At 36.2% G+C, this 20,227-nt stretch overlaps 1 protein-coding gene and 1 pseudogene across 1 annotated transcript; both read right to left on the bottom strand.

Annotated features, from left to right (window-relative positions):
* Positions 1–7,654: 7,654 nt before the first annotated feature.
* LOC146922063 (uncharacterized) lies at positions 7,655–14,632 on the bottom strand (annotated as a pseudogene).
* Positions 14,633–16,897: 2,265 nt separating this feature from the next.
* LOC146922062 (protein SRG1-like) lies at positions 16,898–19,695 on the bottom strand. Its single transcript, XM_085715191.1, has 4 exons — positions 19,377–19,695; positions 18,192–18,439; positions 17,766–18,090; positions 16,898–17,428 (listed from the first exon to the last, which is right to left on the bottom strand). Exons 1-4 carry the CDS (start codon positions 19,623–19,625, stop codon positions 17,177–17,179), a joined length of 1,074 nt encoding a protein of 357 aa, XP_085571317.1. The 5' UTR covers positions 19,626–19,695; the 3' UTR covers positions 16,898–17,176.
* Positions 19,696–20,227: the final 532 nt, after the last annotated feature.

Raw genomic sequence — 20,227 nt, 5'->3', positions numbered from 1 at the left:
CTTTCTATGTAAAGCTTAATATTTATAGCTATGTTAATATAAAATTTCTTAGACTTTTTGTTTTGTTTTTCAAATATATACTCAACTAATTGATGTGGTTCAACAAAATTAAGCTCATCCAAGGTGATTTCAAAAAACACTAATCTATGTTTCTTGGTTATCAGGCTATGATAGGATGGAAATTCACGGAAAGTTGCATATGTTTTCCCCAAAGTTAACAAAAAATGATTCCTTCCGAAATAGCTTAGAAAGATTTTTTTTTGACCCTCATAGTTGTAAAACTATCTGAGCCTACTCTATCCTTCTGTCAATAGAGGGTATGCATAGTCGTCATTGAAAGTTACAGTGTGAGAATTTCTTGAACTATCTGTAATATCCCGCTCGTTGGTATTGGGATATTACCAGTCAAACGTGCCAGAGGACAAATGTTCATGGAAAATAAGTGTAACGAATAATGTTTATTAACGACATCAGTCAAGCACGAGTTAAGTACAAGTGTCGGTTTAAACACGTTTAAGACGAAGGGCATTTTAGTACTTTCACACAAGGCAGTATATAAGAATGTTTGGGGCCAAAACCTTCATAATTTTGTGTTGTTTCTCTCTCTAGGTTTTGAGAGTTTAGATTCTCTCCTCCTTCTCTCAAGAGTAGCGCCCTCCCTCTCTTCTCCAACCCTTCCTAAAGATTGATCCAACCTTGATTCAAGTTAAGCAATGTTTCCTCATGGTATCATAAGCATATGGAAGCTTGGTTCTAGTTTGATTTCACTCTTTTCATCACAAGGGGGAAGATTGGAGAAGCTAGGGTTTGAATGTTGTGAAGTGAAGGTGATGCTTGGAAGCTTGGGAATCAAGTGCAGATCATGTTAGGTGAGTTCTATAGATAGTTTTCCCACCCTTGGGATTATGTGTTTAACTTTGTAAGGAAAACATGAATTTCTAGGGTTTTCTGTATTGTGATTAGTTGCCCTTTTTATGCCATGCTTGCTAAACATGTAAATACTTGCTATATGAATGTTTTTCAGGTATCCTATGATCCATAGAGTTAAATTATACTTTGGGTCACTTGGTTTTGAGGTTTTTGAGCTAGAAATGCCATTTTTACAAGTTCTGGACTGTCACAACTCGTCGGGGCGAGCTAGGACTCGCCATGGCGAGCTAGACCATAGAACATAGGGTCTGCTCGCCACCAACTTGCCATGGCGAGCTGACAGCACTAAAACGTGATGTTGGCTCGTTCCAGGCAGTTTTTGGCAGTTTCATGCTGGGTTTTCTCTGTGATGTTTTTACAAAGTAAACCCCTCAAACCAAGGTCCTCTTTGATAATCTTTTAAAAGGTTTTCTTTAGAATGAAGCAAGTATTTAACATAATTAGTAACGCATGGCATACGAGAGAATGATATGATATAAGTCGGGTAGCAAACTAATCTTTAAGGAAGGGAAGAGCCTCGACACAGTTTGTCAAGAACTAGAATGCAAAGCATGAATCCTATGTATGCTAAGACGCGAAGTGATTAGAGTATTCTCATCGCACATGAACAAGAATGTCTATGTAGGTAGTTTACCGCTAATCAGGTAGATTACGGACCCGTGGTAAACGGGATAAGCTATTCGTCAAGGGGGCCCGCACGTCACTGAGTAATTAAGATGTAGGTGTCGTGGGAACGGGATAAGCTCCGCAAGGGGGCCCGCACGTCACTGAGGGAGTCTGATGTGCCTTAGCTAGGTTTTCATCGGTCATGTATGGGATTGTACTCGGGGTTACTCCACCCGGGGCTCTCCGTAAAATGAATCAGGATAATGATTGTTTGTTCAACGCTAACCTAATGAATGCATGTATGAATGAATATGACTATGTATGACACGAAATGACCATGATATGATATGATGCTGGACATGTACAAGTTATGCATTAGAGCAACTTATGAATGTTATACCGATGACGATCTTAGGTTTCCCTAATCGTCCGGTTTAAGATCGTGTCATGAATATGTTATGTAAAGTCTTGATGCTTTTAGCGTATCTTGAGTTAGCAGTCTTAGGTTCCTTTAACCGCCATGACACGTATGTTGTAAGCAAGACCTATGACATGTTAAGATGATCCTACGACGGATCTAGTATACATGACCATCAAGGCAAGCATGACCACACACGTATAATCAACCGGCAGGTTGTATTGTAGACACATGGTGACCATAGGTTTCCCCCGAGGTTACCTATACCCTAGGATTAGGTAGAACTGACTAAGATATTATGTCTCATCCCAATCCTTATTTGTTTAAGATAAACAGGTTGGTTTGGAAAGCTAGTAGCCGAATGGATATTTCAGCAAGTGCTCATTCGTACCCGCTGCGGGATGATATGGATTTCAAGGATGCATTTACTATGTTTTAGATAAGTTATGTTGTAATGGTATTGTACGAACACATATTGTCATGTAAGATATTCTTTCGAATGTATTCAAGTTGTAAATTTTAATGTATCCAGCAATAAAGATAACGAACATGCTAAACTTTCTAGATACGTTTAGTATGGGCGTTACATTTGGTATCAGAGCAGGTCGATTCAGATCGTGCCATGGGTCATTAAATTTCAACTAAGGTAGTGGGACCATTGGGTTCCAGGTAAATGTTCAAATTGTTGTTGTTAGTTAAGCCTGATCAACTCAATTTAGCATTCAACGATTAGAATGAATACCTGAGAGATGAATAGAACCCAAGAGGAACGAAGTATGTGATGAAGATGAACTGAAAAGTGTGAATTCAGAAGTAGGAACTCGAAGCGAGTAATATTAAGAATTTAATCGTGCCAGAAGGTGGCCGATAAACTAAGCAGTCAAAGTTTGAGTCCTCCAGGAATGCAAAGCAATGTTAAGATGGGGTGTTCCGACAACGTTGGGTGAGTTGTTAATGATACTTCGTATACCCGAAAGTGAAAAATTTGGAAATATCTAAGTTTGATCTGGAGCTTCGGTAAGAGTCGTTGTTGGAACAGGATTGTGATATAGAAAGGAATTGTATTTTGGAACGTAAATGCAAGGGTCCGCATATGTTGACAGAATTAGTGAGCTTTCAGGGGTAGTAGTATGTGTATGAAGTCAAAGATGTGGATGCCTAGAGTGGGCAAAGTTCTAGTGTCCGAAAGGTTGTGTGAGGCGGCAGAGTTATGAGATAAGCTATTCGTAGCGGAAGAAGTTAAAGTTTTATGTTAAGTCTTACCACGATTAAGTCATTAGTTCCAATGTACTGTGTATTGTATCGATTGATGTTAATGCTTGCCATGCAAATGTTATGGATTATTTTTATGACGTTAAGGGTGATCAATGTGCATTGGGTTACTGCGAAACAATATTTTTATGTCGGAAACATTTTCTTAAAACAATGAATCGAAGAAACTTGCTAATAGCCAATCTGAGGGCGAAATTTCAGATTTTCCGAAAGCTGTCAGTTTGTCTCTAGGGTCCGCAGTGGCTATTGGGGGTCGTCTTCACAATATTTTACGCAATAAAAACCCTTTATAACATCCAGTATCGAATGCACATTATATCCTAGGGTTTCCAAAGGAAAAGGCATGGACAACCATTAACGAAATCGATTCGGTTCAAGGTAACATTAGAAGTTAATGTGTTAAGAGTTAAGAAGGGGCTTGAATCAGAAGTTCGAGGTTCTGGCTTATGGGATAGACGTTACGGATGTGAAGTCATGAGACGAAAAGTAGAATGGTGAAAAGTTATGTGTAATCACAAGATTCCCGGATTTTTGTGAAGTTATGAGTACCTCTCGAATCTACGTTTTGCTTGATTGACTTGCTAAGGCTCGTCATGATGATGAATCATAAAGTTTACATGGTTTTAAAAAGGGATATACGCATATGGGTGATTGGAGTTGGCGTTCTTGGAACTAAAATGGAATTCTGCAGGTACCGGTCCGTCATGACTCGCGTAAAGTAAGCTAAACTCACATGGAGCAAGATTTGATGGCACTGTTGTATTATCAACTCATTCCGTGATTTTATGGTAACGACTAGGACCCAGATTCATTATGTTTTTATATGTATGACGAAGAATCGTCAACACCAATGACCCGTGTGCTAATATTATGAAGTTTTCTTTAAGAGAGAAATCAACGAGCAAGCATTGGTATGATTAAGCAAAGCATAGCATGCGAGAATACGAAGATGCAATGTTGGATGTTCAAGGAAGGTATGTACCAGTGCATGATGAGTCTACCATGGGAATTTGTAAGGAGGATTCATGGAAATAGTAATTATGTAGTAACAAGGATGTGCACTATGTGTCAAGATTGCTCGGGAACAAGTTTAAGTATGGTATTGATATGTTAGGAGGTAAGGCCAACCAGTAAGTATGTAAGGTCTATCCATAAGGAAAGTAATATGAGTATACGATAAGTCTATCGTGAGATTCAATCTTACAAAGCAGCGAGGAGTGTAAGGTTGCAACGTTGGTTGCAACATGGGGAGTCTTGAAAAGAGTTCAAGAAGATAGTAATCATATGGTGAAAGGAGTATGAAGTTTCACTCGTCTTAACAGATTAGAGTATTGATTAAAGCCAAAAGGTGGGAATCACAGTGGCGCAACGGAAATTAATCAGTAAGGTTTTGACGGTATCTATGGAGCCTTGAGTTTGATAGTAAGAATTTTCGTGAGGAATGTCCAGTGTAGTAATACGGTTTTAGTGAGAAGCATTATGAGACGAGCGAGGAGTTCTCGAAACGTTAAGTAACTAATGAGAATTATACAGTTAGTGATAGATATGGTAAAATAATGGAAGTGTCTTCACCTAAGTAAGATAGGAAAGGCTGGAGTCACCACAAATGTAGTAATCAGGTTGCCTAATTGGCGATGTCGAATACGCGCAAGAACTGTTAGTCAGTTAGAAAGAGTATGTGTTATGACAAGAAAAATACATGTAAGATTCGGAAGGTTCCTTCTTGCGACTCAAAGTAATGATCGAGTCATCAAGTGTGATAACCGGTATTCGAAGAAGAGGTGCCATTCGGGAGAAGGTAACAACACTTGAGCATTATCCAAATATGATGTTCTGAAGATTCAAGTTCAGTGTTCTTGGAGCAAGGGAACGAGATATCGTTATGTGGGTCAAGGATCCTACATGAATTATGTTATGCAGTAATGTGTGTCTGAGATATACTTATAAGTTAAGAAGGAATAGGAAAGAATCCACTTTTTAAGTTTAAGAATTTTACCACGAAAGGAGACATGATTCTTGAGTTATGCACGATGAGATTCAAACCCTCTTATGTCATGCTTGTTAAGTGATGACGATACTTGCTATAATAATGGCAAACCTTGATTATATAACTCCTAAAGTTAAGATGGGTATTGAGGGACTTGGGAACGAAGTTTATTTTAAAAACAAGATATCTTTATATTCTGAAACTGATGACATACGTCGTAAGCGATTAAGCTCACTTGAGACGTGCGGACTTCAGGACCAACTCGTCATTGGCGAGCTTGGGGCAAGTTGTAAACCTTTTTCAAAAATATTGTGACTCGTCCTATTGTTTTGCAGTACCGTTATGGGTTTGGTTTCGCAATTTTATTTTGAAAGTCATGCATCTATTCGTTCCAAGGACTCGTATACCAATGTTTAGAAGTTTTCTTGAAGCAAAATGTTAGGACAAGTATCGTTATTATCTAACAAGAAGCAGCACTTGAAAGTATGTAAGACACTATGGGAATTAAGGTTTGACGAAGTGAACAACATTGTTCTTCGAAGGGTCATATAAGACGTATAAGTTTCTGCTAAGAGTATTTAAGTGCAAGTGGTCTAAGTCAGAAGATTCGAGACCATGTGAACTAAAAGACTGGTTAATGGATGTTAGGTGTATCGGCGTATTTGATTTCGCTTCTCTATGCCAAGTTATATAAGTTACCGTGAATTCGGGTGCAATGAGATCGTAATGAGATCGAAAGATTTCTTAAGACTCTAAGACGAGATAAGAGCATTGCAGAATCGTTGGATAATCAATGTAGGTAAGAGGCATGAGTCTCAAGGTACAGTAAGGAAGATTAAGTATGGACTATGTGTATGCACGATAAGATGCCTTTGATGCAATTGAGCACTGCAGGGAAAACCTAGATTCCAGAAGAACCCCAGTTGAAAGGCAAATCCTGAGTGTTCCAGTTAATGATAAGTTAAATATACGAATGGTTAATGCTAAGCGGATAAGATATGGATCTGAGACAACCAGTCCACATGTAGCAAAGGTAAGTTTCAATCACGATGTTCTAAGATAACTCAAGATTTTGAGGAAGATATCCAAAATTCAGAAGACTATATTCGGTTATATGCAGATTAAAAGCAGGATGAATTACATGTTTTGATGAGGAAAGTATACTTTGAACTCTTTTGAGTGTGTATGATCAGACTTTGTATGACTGAAACCAAAGATGGCGGGTTTTAGTCACAGTTATTGGTAAGTAATCTCTAAATTTCGAGGACGAAATTTCTTTTAAGGGGGGTAGAGTGTAATATCCCGCTCATTGGTATTGGGATATTACCAGTCAAACGTGCCAGAGGACGAATGTTCATGGAAAGTAAGTGTAACAGAGAATGTTTATTAACGACATCAGTCAAGCACGAGTTAAGTACCAGTGTCGGTTTAAACACGTTTAAGACGAAGGGCATTTTAGTACTTTCACACAAGGGAGTATATAGGAATGTTTGGGGCCAAAACCTTCATAATTTTGTGTTGTTTCTCTCTCTAGGTTTTGAGAGTTAGGATTCTCTCCTCCTTCTCTCTAGAGTAGCGCCCTCCCTCTCTTCATAAGCAACTGCTTCAGAAGCAACTTCAGAGGCTTTCTCTGAGTGTAGTCTAACCTCTGGTAGTGCACCAGAATAGTGACTTACCAGATTGTCTATGACAGAGGTGTCTTGAGTTTGGTTGGTTGAGGGTGGTTGAGATGATGAGGATTCAACATTTACCTCATTTGGTACAACCATGTTGAGAGGTTGAATGATTTGTGGTTGAAGAGGATGGTTCAGAGGCAAGTTTTCATAAACTTTGTTCCTCATCTCAGACATTTCAGCTATCCTTTCATAGGTTGAAAGACTAAGCCTATAGGTAAATCATCTAACTCAGAAGTGTTTAAAGATGAGGTGGATTGGGATGATGAGGATTGGGTTGAGTCTGATCCTATCTCTACAACAGTGTGAGAGTGTGGAGAATTAGGGATACCTATAACAGCTTCTGGAGCAGCAGCTTCTGACCCAGCAGCTTGGTCCTCCTGGACACCTTCAGCAGCACTTACAACCATAAGTAAGTTTCCTGCTTCTGAAGATGCCATTTCTTGCAGATCTTTAGTAGCCTTGACTACTTCTTGAGCTGCCTCTCCAGCATCCTCCCTGACTATACTTGAAGCAGGAACTTCAATTCCTCTTGCAAGTTATCTGATTTTCTTAAGTGCAGCATCATCTTCCATCTTCTTCTTCTTCAGCTCTCTAGTAACCAAATTTGTGGTTTCAATATGCTCTTATTTTTCTTGCACATAAGCTGACTCTTTGATCTTCCTAGGCACTGGCTTTCTCTTCCTCTTAGATACTTGAGGTTGTTCAGAAGCAGTTTGAGAAGATGCAGCAGCTTTTCCACTCCTTGTCTTCTTGTTCAGAACCATATTAGCATCCAGCTCCTGAACTTCCTCTTGAATTGATGGCGCCAGAACCACCAATACTCTTTTCCTTATTACTTCCCTTTGCTTTCTTCTGCCTTGGCTCTTCATCAACCAGATACTCTTCCTTGGTAATAGCCTTTCTTTTGGATTTTCTGCCTTTTGCAACTGGTAATGCTCCACCATACATGGTCTTAGGAAAATCTTCCAATCTTATATTCTTACCAGTTAGAGCAAAGTGCTCTTGAATGTAATACATTTGAACATCCAGAGGCTCTTGCTTGCAGATTGGTGGGAAGCCTTCCATCAGATTTGAAATAGCATCTGATTCCTTCAAATCTGTAGGGAGCTCTATGAAACCATCTTTAGGAATTAAGGACATATTCCTAAGAGTTTTGCCACTGATGACTTTGCATGTGACAGTGCCCAGATGAGTATCATTGTAGATCTGAACTTCACTGATAGCCTTAAGAATCCCTCCTTGATGAAGAATTTCTAAAATAAGTCTCCCATAAGGAACCCATGATCTGCCATTGTCCTGACTTTCTCTAAGCTCTTTGTTCATGTGCCTGAAGATGTACTTAGGCACATTTACCCTTGTTTTGTTGATAAAGTGATGTAGAAACACTATATGAGCCAGAGAAGGTTGATCACTGCCTCCACCTTTTGGAAGTAGGTTCTCATTCTGGATTTCCAGAAGCATCTTCTTCTCAATGCTTAAATCACTGTACTTGCCACCCTTCTTCCTTACATAGATTGTTTCGTTGACAATTGGTTTCCAAGGACTTGTCTGTGCATTGGGTATATCTGGTCCTTAATATTTACCAGAAGTATCTCTTCTGAGTACTGTAGCAACAACATTTTCAGAGATAAATACTGGGATCCCCAAGACGTTGAACCTAATTTCCAGACATCTGTATGGTTCCAAGCCCATCTCTTCTCTTGTTTTCCCAGCCAGAGAAGGATCTATCAGAATTTTCTGCCTCTCTTCAGCTTCTGAAGCAGCTTTGTTGTAGACTGAGGCTCTAACCCAGAAGTGTCTCACCAGAGCTTCATATGTTGGTCCATTCAACATAGTGAAGTAATCCATTAAGCCATGTGCTTCATAGTAACTTCTGATGCCGCACCCATGATGTGCTAAAGATATGAAATCCACTGGATTCTCAGTTTGAATAGTTAACTCCCATTCCTCTAGCTTCATAGTTCTTCCAACAATTTCATAAGCAGGTGCTTCTTGTGAGGACGATTCTGGAGCATTCTGTTGTTGCATGCTAGAGGTTGATTCTGGAATATTTTGTTGCAAACTTGATGATGTCATTGACGATTGAAGAAGTTTTAGGGTTCTAAGGTTTTGAGAACGAAGATTGCGCTTACTTCGCAACTATGGTTGAAAGAGGAAAATGTTTGTTCTGAAGTGAGTAATGTGTGAATTGTCTAAGTGTTTTGAGTAAAACGTTTGCAATTCAGAAACGACAAACAAACATAGCATTAATGACAAAAGGGACGCGTGAAAGTATTTTTCAAAGCTATAATCATCATTGCCCTCTTACGGTATACAACCATACACATAAACCACGTCAGAAGTTCTTAGAGTAACTGCCAAGTTAGTGGGTCAGGTGTCAGTAAAAAGTAACTTCCAGCATTTCCACTAACTCTGTTATTCAGAAGCACAAAACCCAGCTTCTGGACTTCAGATGTTGACGTCATCATCAGAAGCACATTTTTCTCAAAACCTCAATAAAGAGCTTCTGATGGACCGCAACTTCTGAACAGACTTCAAAACCTAAATTCCTATTCAGGAGCAAGCAAACTTTAATCAGACACAAAGTGCATGTTCAAATTTTTCTTTATAAATTCAAATCTTTCAACAGTTAAAGGCTTAGTAAATATATCAGCCCATTGATTCTCAGTATCAATGAATTGTATATCTAAAATTCCTTTTTGAACATAGTCTCTGATAAAATGGTGTTTGATTTCAATATGCTTAGCCCTTGAATGCAAAATTGGATTTTTAGACAAACAAATAGCAGCGGTATTATCACAATAAATGGGAATACTATTAGCATTAATCTGATAGTCTTCCAACTGATGTTTCATCCAAAATAGTTGTGTACAACAACAGCAGCTGAAATGTATTCTGCTTCTGCTGTAGACATAGCAATAGTTGCTTGTCTTTTGCTAGCCCAGGATATTAGATTATCACCTAGAAATTGACAATTGCCACTGGTTGACTTTCTTTCAATCCTATCACCAGCATAATCAGCATCACAAAATCCAAGCAACTGTTAATCTAAGGATTTCCTATAAAGGAGTCCAAGATTATTTGTTCCTTTCAAATACCTGAAGATTCTCTTAATAGCAGTTAAATGAGATTCTCTTTGATCTGATTGGAATCTTGCACACAAGCATACACTAAATAAAATATTTGGCCTAGATGTAGTGAGGTATAACAGAGAACTAATAATACCTCTGTGCAGCTTCTGGTCTACTTTTGTTCCAGTATCTTCTTTGCTTAAAGTGCATGTTGGATGCATTGGAGTGTTCATCACTTTACAATCTTCAAGCTTGAACTTCTTCAGAAGCTCCTTAGTATACTTTGCTTGATGAACATATACTCCATCTTTGCTTTGATTAATTTGAATTCCAAGGAAGAACTTCAGCTCTCCCATCATGCTCATTTCAAATTCATCCTGCATTAACTTTGAAAATTCCTTGCAAAGAGATGCATTAGTAGAACCAAATATTATATCATCAACATATATCTGCACAACAAGAATATCTTTCTTAAGAGTCCGTCTGAAGAGTGTTGTGTCAACTTGGCCTCTTTTAAAATCATTTTTGATCAGGAAATTACTTAGTCTATCATACCAAGCTCTGGGAGCTTGTTTCAAGCCATATAGTGATTTCTTAAGTTTGTAAACATGGTCAGGATGCTTAAGATCCTCAAAACCAGGAGGTTGCTTGACAAACACTTCTTCTTCAATGACTCCATTTAGAAATGCACTCTTGACATCCATTTGATATAATATTATGCCATGATTAAATGCATAGGAAAGAAGTAACCTGATTGCTTCCAATCTTGCAACTGGAGCAAATGTTTCAGTATAATCAATGCCTTCTTGTTGACTGTAACCATTGCAACAAGTCTTGCTTTGTTTTTGGTTACTTCACCTTGTTCATTCAACTTGTTTCTGAATACCCATTTTGTTCCAATAATGTTCTTATGCTGAGGTTTGGGTACCAGATCCCACACATCATTTCTTTGAAAATGATTAAGCACTTCCTGCATAGCTAGTATCCATCCATCATCTGAAAGTGCTTCATCAACTGTAGCAGGTTCAATCACTGATAACAGTCCTATCATAGACTCTTCCTGTCTGAAATATGATCTTGTTCTTCTAGAACTATCTTTGTTTCCAATGATTAGATCCTCAGGATGTGAAGACTTATGCTTGAATTTACTCTTGGATTAAATAACTTACTGAGAGCCATCTTGAGCTTCATCAGAAGCAACTTCATCTTCTGCTCTGAGGTGGGTTCAGCTTCTGGACTGTCTTCAGATTCAGCTATCTGATCAGGTTCTGGGGTATCTTCAGGAACCTGTATCTCTGTAAAACTTTCATCTTGCTCTGGAGTTTTACTTCCAGGCTCTTTGTCATCAAACTTAACGTGCATTGTTTCTTTAACACAAAGTGTTTCTGAATTATACATTTTGTATGCCTTTGACCTTTCAGAGTAACCTAAGAAGATTCCTCTTTGGGCCTTGGCATCAAATTTCTTTATGTAGAGCTTGTTATTTAGAATGTAACATGTACATCTAAATTGATGAAAGTGAGAGATATTGGGTCTTCTTCCCTTAAAGAGTTCATATGTTGTTTTCTCCAAGATAGGTCTGATATAGATTCTATTTTGGACATAACATGTTGTATTCACTGTTTCTGCCCAGAAATGTTTAGCCAAATTGTTTTCATGAATCATGGTTCTAGCCATTTCTTGTAAAGTTCTATTCTTTCTTTCTACAACCCCATTTTGTTGTGGAGTTTTAGGAGAAGCGAATTCATGGACAATTCCAAGTTTTTCACAAAATTTTTCAAATGGCTCATTTTCAAATTATCCACCATGATCACTTCTGAATTTCAAAATTTTCATTTCTTTTTCAGACTGTATTTGAGTGCAGAAGTTACTGAATACATCATAAGCATTATCCTTACTTTTCAGGAATTTTACCTAAGTCCATCTGTTGTAATCATCAACAATAACCAATCCATATTTACTTCCATATAGGGATGCAGTGCTAAATGGTCCAAATAGATCAATATGAAGTAATTCTAAGGGTCTGGAGGTTGAAACAATGTCTTTTGTTTTAAAAGATGATTTCACAATCTTTCACTTCTGGCATGCACCACAAAATGCATCTGAATGATAGTCAATGTTTGAAAGCCCTTTGACAAGTTGTAACTTACTAAGTTTAGAGATTAATCTCCAGTTAGCATGTCCCAACCTTCTGTGCCACATCCATTTCTTATCATTCACTGACAAAAGGCAAATTACCTTCTGGTCAACCAGTTCAGAGAAGTTAATTTTATAGACATTCTCCATCCTCTTTCCCTTGAATACTATGGATTTGTTTTCTTTGTTGATTACAGTGCAGTTGGTCTTTTCAAACATCATATCATAACCATTGTCACAAAATTGACTAATGCTCAATAGCTTATGTTCAAGACCTTCTACCAACCACACATTAATGATTGAGATAGAGGAGTTGCCAATAGTTCCCGTACCAATGATCTTCCCAGACTGGTTGCCTCCAAACTTCACACCCCCTTCTTCTTTCATAGTGAGGGTGAGGAACATAGACTTCTCTCCTGTCATATGCCTTGAGCAACCGCTGTCTAGGTACCATGATTTTTGCTTTTCCTTTGCTCTTAGACATATCTGCAGTATTGACATTTTCGGATTTAGGTACCCATTGTTTTATGGGTCCTTTCAGGTTAGTACTAGAAGTTTTACTCTTCACTTCTTGTACCTTGTGTTGTAAGTTTGGTAGCTTCTAGTTAACCATTACCTTAGGTTTAACAACCTTTGGTTTTGGTACTCCAGAAGCAGTAACTGTCTTCTTCTGAACCTTAGACTTCAGGACCTCAGATTCATGTTTCAACAAACTCTGAGGAACAGGTTCTGATCTCTTTAGAATCTTGACCTTTGAAGTCTTAAAATCAGAGTTTATCATTGCCTTTGGCTTAGAGTTCTTTGGCTTTGAAGTAATCTTAGCCTTAGAACTGGAAGCTTCAGGTTCTGATTGAACAGCAGTTTCCAACTTAGCACCTTCAGTTACAAAGAAGGTTTTCAATCATTCCTTGATGCATTCACAACATGCTTTGAGACTGATTTCATTAGGTTTCCATTCTGAAAATCCAATCCCTTTACCATTGTTTCTGTAAATGTTGTAAATCATTGAAGCAACTTTGCTTCTGTCAATACCAGATATAATGAAATCTTCAAGAGCTATCTCATGCTTGCTTAAAGAATTTCCATTGCACTTTTCTTGTAGCTTCTGACAAAGATACTTGAGCTTCTCTTCATAAGTTTTACAAATAAAGTCAAAGCCTCTAAGTCCTTCTTCAGAAGCTTTCAGATCCAATAGAGTTGATTCTTGTTGTTTCATCAACACAACATATTTTTCTTTTAAATCTTTCAACTCATTGGTTCTAAGCTCAAAATGTGTAAGGAGTTCTTTAAGATACTCAATAAGTTCTTCTCTGGGAATTTTAGAATATACCTCATTTTCATCTTCAGAATCTGAATTAGGATCTTCTTCTGAAGTCTCAGTAGCCACTAACCCAACAATTACTTTAGCATCTTCATCAGCTTCTTCCTTTTCAGACCCAGATTCACTATCCAAATCTTCCCAGGTTGCCATTAAACTCTTCTTAATTTGCATTCTGAATTTCCTTGTGTTGAAGCTTGATTTCTTTGACTTGTCCTTTGATTTCTCCTTCTGAAGATCAGGGAAATCAGCAATGAAGTGTCCAGGCTTCTTACAGTTGAAGCATCCCTTCTGATCTTCTTTCTTGGAACTCTTGCTACCACTTCTCTTACTTAGAAACTTCCTGTTCTTTCTTGCCAGATACTCAAGCTTGTTGGAAAGCATAGCCATCTTCTCTGTAGGATCTTCACTAGAGTCTTCATCAGATGACTCTTCTTCAGATTCAACAACCTTTAGAGCTTTTGATGACTTCCCTTTAGATGGTAGAGCAATATATTTACTCTTCTTGGAAGGTTCATGTTCATTAAGACTAATCTCATGAACTTTGAGAGAGCTGACAAGATCTTCCACACTCAAAGTGTTTAAATCTTTAGCTTCCTCAATAGTAGTAACCTTAGGTCTCCATCTAGCAGGCAAGCTTCTTAGTATCTTGCTAACATGGTCAGAAGCAACATAACTTTTCTTCAGTATTTGTAGTTCAGAGACTAGGGTTTGAAACCTTGAGTACATCTCCTCAATAGTTTCATCATCCTTCATCTTGAGCAACTCATTCTGATGAACCAGCATAAGAGCCTTTGCTTCTCTACCTTTCTTGATGCCTTCATAGTTAGCACACAGAGAAGCAAACATTGCTTTAGCAGTTGACTTGTCACTCATCTTCATATATTCTGCTTTAGGAATAGCAGTGACAAGTGCTCCTCTGATAATATGATGCTTCTTGTAAATCTTCTTCTGAGGAGGAGTATGTTTCTTTCTATCAACAACAGCTCTTTCTTCATCAAGAACCAAGTCACCAACACCATCTTCAAGTATGTCCCATAGTTCTTCATCTAAACCCATGACATAGCTATAGAAGTTGGTTTTCCACCAAGAAAATTCTTCAGGATCTCCATTGAATTTAGGAACTTTTCCAGAGTTGGACTTTTTGTTGTCACCATAATCATATGAAACAGCAGTATGATTAGGACCAGATCCAGAACTATAAGCATCACCAGACATGTTTTTCTTATATCTTTTTTTGTTCCACTGTTAAGTGTTAAGACAACATACCAAGGCTCTAGATACCAATTGAAGGTGAGAAAAACACAAAAAGGGGGGTTGAATTGTGTTAGCTTTTTCTTCGTTTTCTCCTAAGCTGAAAACACTAATCAGAAGCAAAGTGAGAACTACTTCTGAAGTGAAATTCAGGACTAATATGCAGAGGATAAAAACAGAGAGAGAGAGAGAGAGAGAGAGAGAGAGAGAGAGAGAGAGAGAGAGAGAGAAAGAAGAAAGACACAAAGCAATTATACTGGTTCCTTCCACAAACCGGAAGTAGTCCAGTCCCCCTTCCACTTCCAAGGAGAGTTCACTAAAATGTAATATCTGATTACAACTGCTCACTACTAAACTTAGCAAGAGACTTCAAATTGCTCAAGCACACAAGCAAGAGACTTCATGTGGTCCTGAACACAATCAAGAGACTTTTATTGCTCAAGCACAACTGCAAGAGACTTCTAATCAAACAAGATTACAAAGAAAAATGTTTGAGGTTGAACACTTGATAAACAATCAGAGGTGCTCACAATACAAATCAGATATAGACTCTTAAGACTCTAGAATTTCTAAGATATGAACTTGAAAACAGAAATTCTAAGTGAACTTTGAATGTAGAACAATTTCAGCAGAGTTTTGGCATTTGTAAAATATTGGTGAGTCTTGTGTTCAGCATTACCAATCTCTGAGTCTTCACTCCTTTATATAGCGGTGTGAAAGAGACGTTGTGAAATTGTCAGCACATCAAAAAGAGTCGTTTGAAGCTTTGATCAATCACCAATGATCTTTTGCCTGATATGGTTGCTGTCCTATGAAGGATCAATTTGAAATCCATTCCCATTGTGAAGGAACATCGTTGCAGGCAAAGCTGTATTCCAGAGTTGTTTTCTTGTCTAGTAGCAAGGACACTGCAGAGTAGTGGAGATAGTGGTTGTACACTTCGTACAATTGTACTTTGTCAACGTTTTTTGAAAATAAGCATCCACTGCCTTCAAATCCTTTCAAAATGATCGTTGCTTCACATTCCAAGTCTTCTGCCATGCTTTCGAATCCATTAAACAACTTTTAAAGCTTTAATTCTTCCATCTTGATGAATTTCAGCTTCTGGTGATTTTCAGCTTCTGATGAGGTTGCTTCTGATAATCTTGCTACTGATGAACTTCAGCTTCTGATGACGTCACCACTTCAGGAGCGCTCTTTCTTCAGGAGCACTTTTGGACTTCAGGAGCATTTCTCTTCAGACGCTTGAAGCTTCCTTTTTGTTGATTTCTTAGCTCTCTTTTGTTCATTCAGAACCTATTTAAGATGTAAATTTTTGTATATGGTCCTGTACACTTGAACAAATATTAGCTAGTCCAATTGACAATTTTTAATACCTTGTTATCATCAAAACTCTCAAGGTTTATTGTTAAACACATTTTGTTCCAACAACATCAACATTGCTAAAAACAGTAGAAACTGATCGATTTTAGTCATAAACAGATTTCTAAAAATAATGATGGTACAAACTAAAAGTTCTACAAATCTATTGCTCAACATTAATTATATATAAACGTTTCAAAGGAAATATTCCATTCCAAACAAATCAATTTAATATTCCATTCGCACGGAAAAAACGTATTAGTAGCAGTTATGCATTTGTGAGGTATAACATATTCCATTCCAAACAAATCAATTTAATAAACATATTTCAAAATTAATCAATTTACAACATTTTAACTTATTCAAGCATATAACAAAGATTTTAAAAAATATAGTATTCGCACGGGTTTTTAACTAGTTTAAAAGAAAGTGAAAGAGATATTTAATCACCAGTTGCGAGTTAGTTGACTTTGTAGATGGATATTCTGCATTGCTACTTGCTGCTATACGATAGGCTTAATGGATTATTTCTTTTTTTGGTGTACAATGGATCGTTCCTAAAAAAAAAATCCTTAATTTAGGCCAAAATATGTTGACCAATTATTTTATTATTATTTTTGTCAAATCTTTGAGATTTGTTTAAAAAGTTAGAATAGTGAACTCTAGAATTATTTAATCAAGTTCCTCTCATTGAGAGTCAAGAACAATTTATTGAGATTCAAAAAGAATGTATACCTGGTATCAAACTTATGTATGATGAAGATGAACGTCAATTATAAACAATTTCTTTGGCAAATCAATTATTCCCCCCCAAAAGAAAAAATATCATCTTGATCGATGTTAATTGTAGGAATGTACTCTGCTGAATAAATGAAAATTTTAATACTTAGATTTGATTAAATGATGAGGTTGCAGGACACACCCCTGCCACATATATGCCAACGAAAACTAGCTCAAGAACATGAATATTTAGTACATGAGAACATTTTATTAGTTCAATTTAACTTCAAATGAAACAAATCCAGCTTAAATTACTAAACAAAGAGTAAATTCAAACTGACATTATTATATTGTACACCATCACATCCACATGACTATATTTGCTATGATCTTTATTTAATTTCCCATCCCAATGCATTATTAATATCACTCTTTTTTCATCCTCATGTCATCAATGTACATTTTTCCTTCAAGCTGGCGTGAGAAATATCCTTTGAAGAAATCTTCCACACTAATGTCGTTGAACACTGCAGGGGTTTTAGGAGTAATAAGGCTTGGTACTGGAGCAAGAATTGCATTCAATCTAGCACTGTGAAATGTGGCAATTGAAATCCTCTCCTTCTCTGAGTTAATCATTGCTCGATGTTCAATACTTCGATAAATACCATTCGTCATTATCTGTAAAACAATTTAAAATATTTACTAAAATCAAAATATTTACATCGATTGTCTTCTGATTTATGTTGTTGAAGGAATTATTATATTTTTTTTGAATTGTTGTAATACAATAAAGCTTACTAAATGTAACATGAAATGGAAATTTGTGAATTACTTTATTTTAGAGTTTCATTTAAATTTGTTGTTGGTGTAAAAATTTTATACATTGTCAATCAATCGTAATGGTAAATTTTTTGAAAGATTTGACTTTTCTCACCACTTCTAATGGTGCACGACAATATAAAAATTTCTATCGTAACGGTGCACGAAAATTAAACTCTTTGTTTTAATTAATTACCTCTAGCATGTCTCCAATGTTGATAACAAAAGCATTTGTTAGAGGCTTAATAGGAATCCACATTCCATCTTTTTTTATTTGAAGGCCTTCTATTTCATTTAGTTGGAGAAGAATGGTAAGGGCAGTACCATCAGAATGAGGATTGAGTCCAATGACTTTGTCTGGTTGAGGACAAGGAGGATAGTAATTCATCCTCATTGATTGGCCTACCTCTTCAAATAATTCTAGCAATTCATTGTTTTGGATCTTTAATGCTTTTGACATAAATTCAATGATCGTCACACATAGCTTTTTCAGTTCTAAAGAGTACATCTCTAGATTTTCTCTGTAAATGAAAAAATATATAAAAATGATGAAGTTTCTTAAAAATTAAATATTTAGTGTGCTTGAAAATAAGACATATACAAATAGAAGGAGGGAAAGAACCTGAATTGTTGGGGAATACTAGGAAATAAGTTTGGATTTCTCATGTATGATGGATGAGTGATAATGTAGAATAAATCTGCCCATTCCAATTTGTGATCCTCTGATACCACAAACAGTTGACCAAAACCTTCCATATCACCTGGTTTCTGAGATAATATTTTCTTCTCTTCCACTGGTAGATTGAAGAAGTCTTGAACAAGTTTTTTAAAATTTTCCACCAATAATGGATTGACTCCGTGATTAATCAGCTGCCAATAATTTCAAAATCATGGTTTTATGTTACCGGACAACTAAAACTCCCAAATTACAATAAAACCATAATTATGTAACCATTGAGATTACATAAGTCTCTATCTTACCAAAAAATAAGTCTATATCAATTTAAAAATATATATATATATAAAAGTAGTTTAGTTTTGATATTCCGAAAGCGATGCATAGGTATTTATAAATGACCAACTAATGATAGCATCGCACCAGAGCAACGAGAGTTGAACCCATTCCCTTATGAAGTATGACTCAAACCGTTTACAAAGTAGAACAAATTTTGTCGACCTCTCTTTCTACTTTTGTAAATTGAGCTGTTCTAAAATTTATATTTTGGTTAAAAGTCTTACTAACATGTTTTTTTCTTCCAAGCCTTTGAATGTTTAGCTTATGTTAAAATAATCCATAAATATTTCGGAGCGGATTTGCATATCTTGTGATAGTTTGCTCGTCATCAATAAATTTTGCTTATAAAAATAATTCATATTTTTTTTTAGTTCAAAATGTAATCTATAAATAGGATACAACTAAAACCAAAATATATATTTCCAGAACTAAAACGAGAAATAAAATTTATCATACTTTTTCTTTATAGACAAATTATCATACCCAAAAAAAAATTCGATCATACTTGTCAAATATAAATATTAATATTATCATGAATTCAAATATACTTCCATATGTTAACATATAATTGAAAACATAATATTTCATAATATTTCTAATTATTAGTGGGTCTAGCTTTGATCCTAACAAATCCTTATTTTACTATTTTCTAAATTGAAAATCCAATCTTTCTTTCAAAACCATTCTTATAGACAATGTCCTTTGTCAAACACACAACCGTTCTTTTGAATAAGTGAAATGTACAAAAAAAAAAAAAAAAATACAAAAAAAAAGGGAGACGGTGATTCAAACCTGGAAGAAACCCCATTCTCTGCAGGCATGATCAAACTTTTGTAGTTCAGTTCCATCTTCTTCTGACAACAACTTATTCAAATCGATGACTGGAACTTGTGGTAAAGATTTTGTGCTAGATACAACTAGAGGGTCTTGGTTTTGCTGAACATATCGTTCTGGAACTTTGGTGATGGGTTGCTTTACTAGCTCCTGAACAGAAGGCACCAAGAGAGAGCTTCCAAGCTTCTTTACCATTTCTGAATCCATTGCTGCAAAGAAATATAAGCCTATTCAATTAATAGTTCTTTTGTTAATTTGATATCAATAGCATTTGCTTGGATCACTTCCATGGTGATAAGGTTGAAATAAATAGTATCAAGTTACGATTCAGTTTCAAACTTATGGGGCCCATCCTTTTATTTTTTTGGATAATATTTTCCATATGAACCTATTAAATTAATATAAGATGAAAAAAAAAATCAATGGTTGACATTTATAACAAATCAAGTGTGATTAAAATCTAAATCATTCATTTTCTAACTTTACAAAATTACTTTCGGATGGGTCATGATATAAAGTTAGTGGAAGGGCATTTAAGGTGGAATACCATATATGGTTGTTTAATTTTTATAATTATAATAAATTAGTCCTTTTAAGTTTTTTTTTTTTTTTTTTTTTTTTTTTTACAGAATGATCCTTTAAGTCATAAAATATCTGCATCATTATTTTATTTTCATTAAAAACTCAGTTAAAAGTGTTTATGTAAAAGTTTAATATTTTGTTCATATGTTCAAATCCACCGCTCTCAAAACTATAGTTCATATGTATTATTCAGTCTTGATTTAAATCATAATTGATCGTTTATTTGA

This window comes from Medicago sativa, chromosome 5, assembly GCF_051527215.1.
Source record: "Medicago sativa cultivar Bolivia chromosome 5, Bolivia_mono, whole genome shotgun sequence".
NCBI lineage: Eukaryota > Viridiplantae > Streptophyta > Magnoliopsida > Fabales > Fabaceae > Medicago > Medicago sativa.
Note: the sequence above shows the minus strand (reverse complement) of the source record. Positions and strands in the feature narration are given on the sequence as shown.

Excerpts from the sequence above, each read along its gene's own strand:
- LOC146922062 (XM_085715191.1), bottom strand. The coding sequence starts at position 19,625 with ATGGATTCAGAAATGGTAAAGAAGCTTGGAAGCTCTCTCTTGGTGCCT. Across the intron at positions 18,091-18,191 it reads AGTATTCCCCAACAATTCAG|AGAAAATCTAGAGATGTACT; the intron begins GTTCTTTCCCTC and ends TTTCATTTACAG. Across the intron at positions 17,429-17,765 it reads ACATTGGAGACATGCTAGAG|ATAATGACGAATGGTATTTA; the intron begins GTAATTAATTAA and ends ATTGTTTTACAG.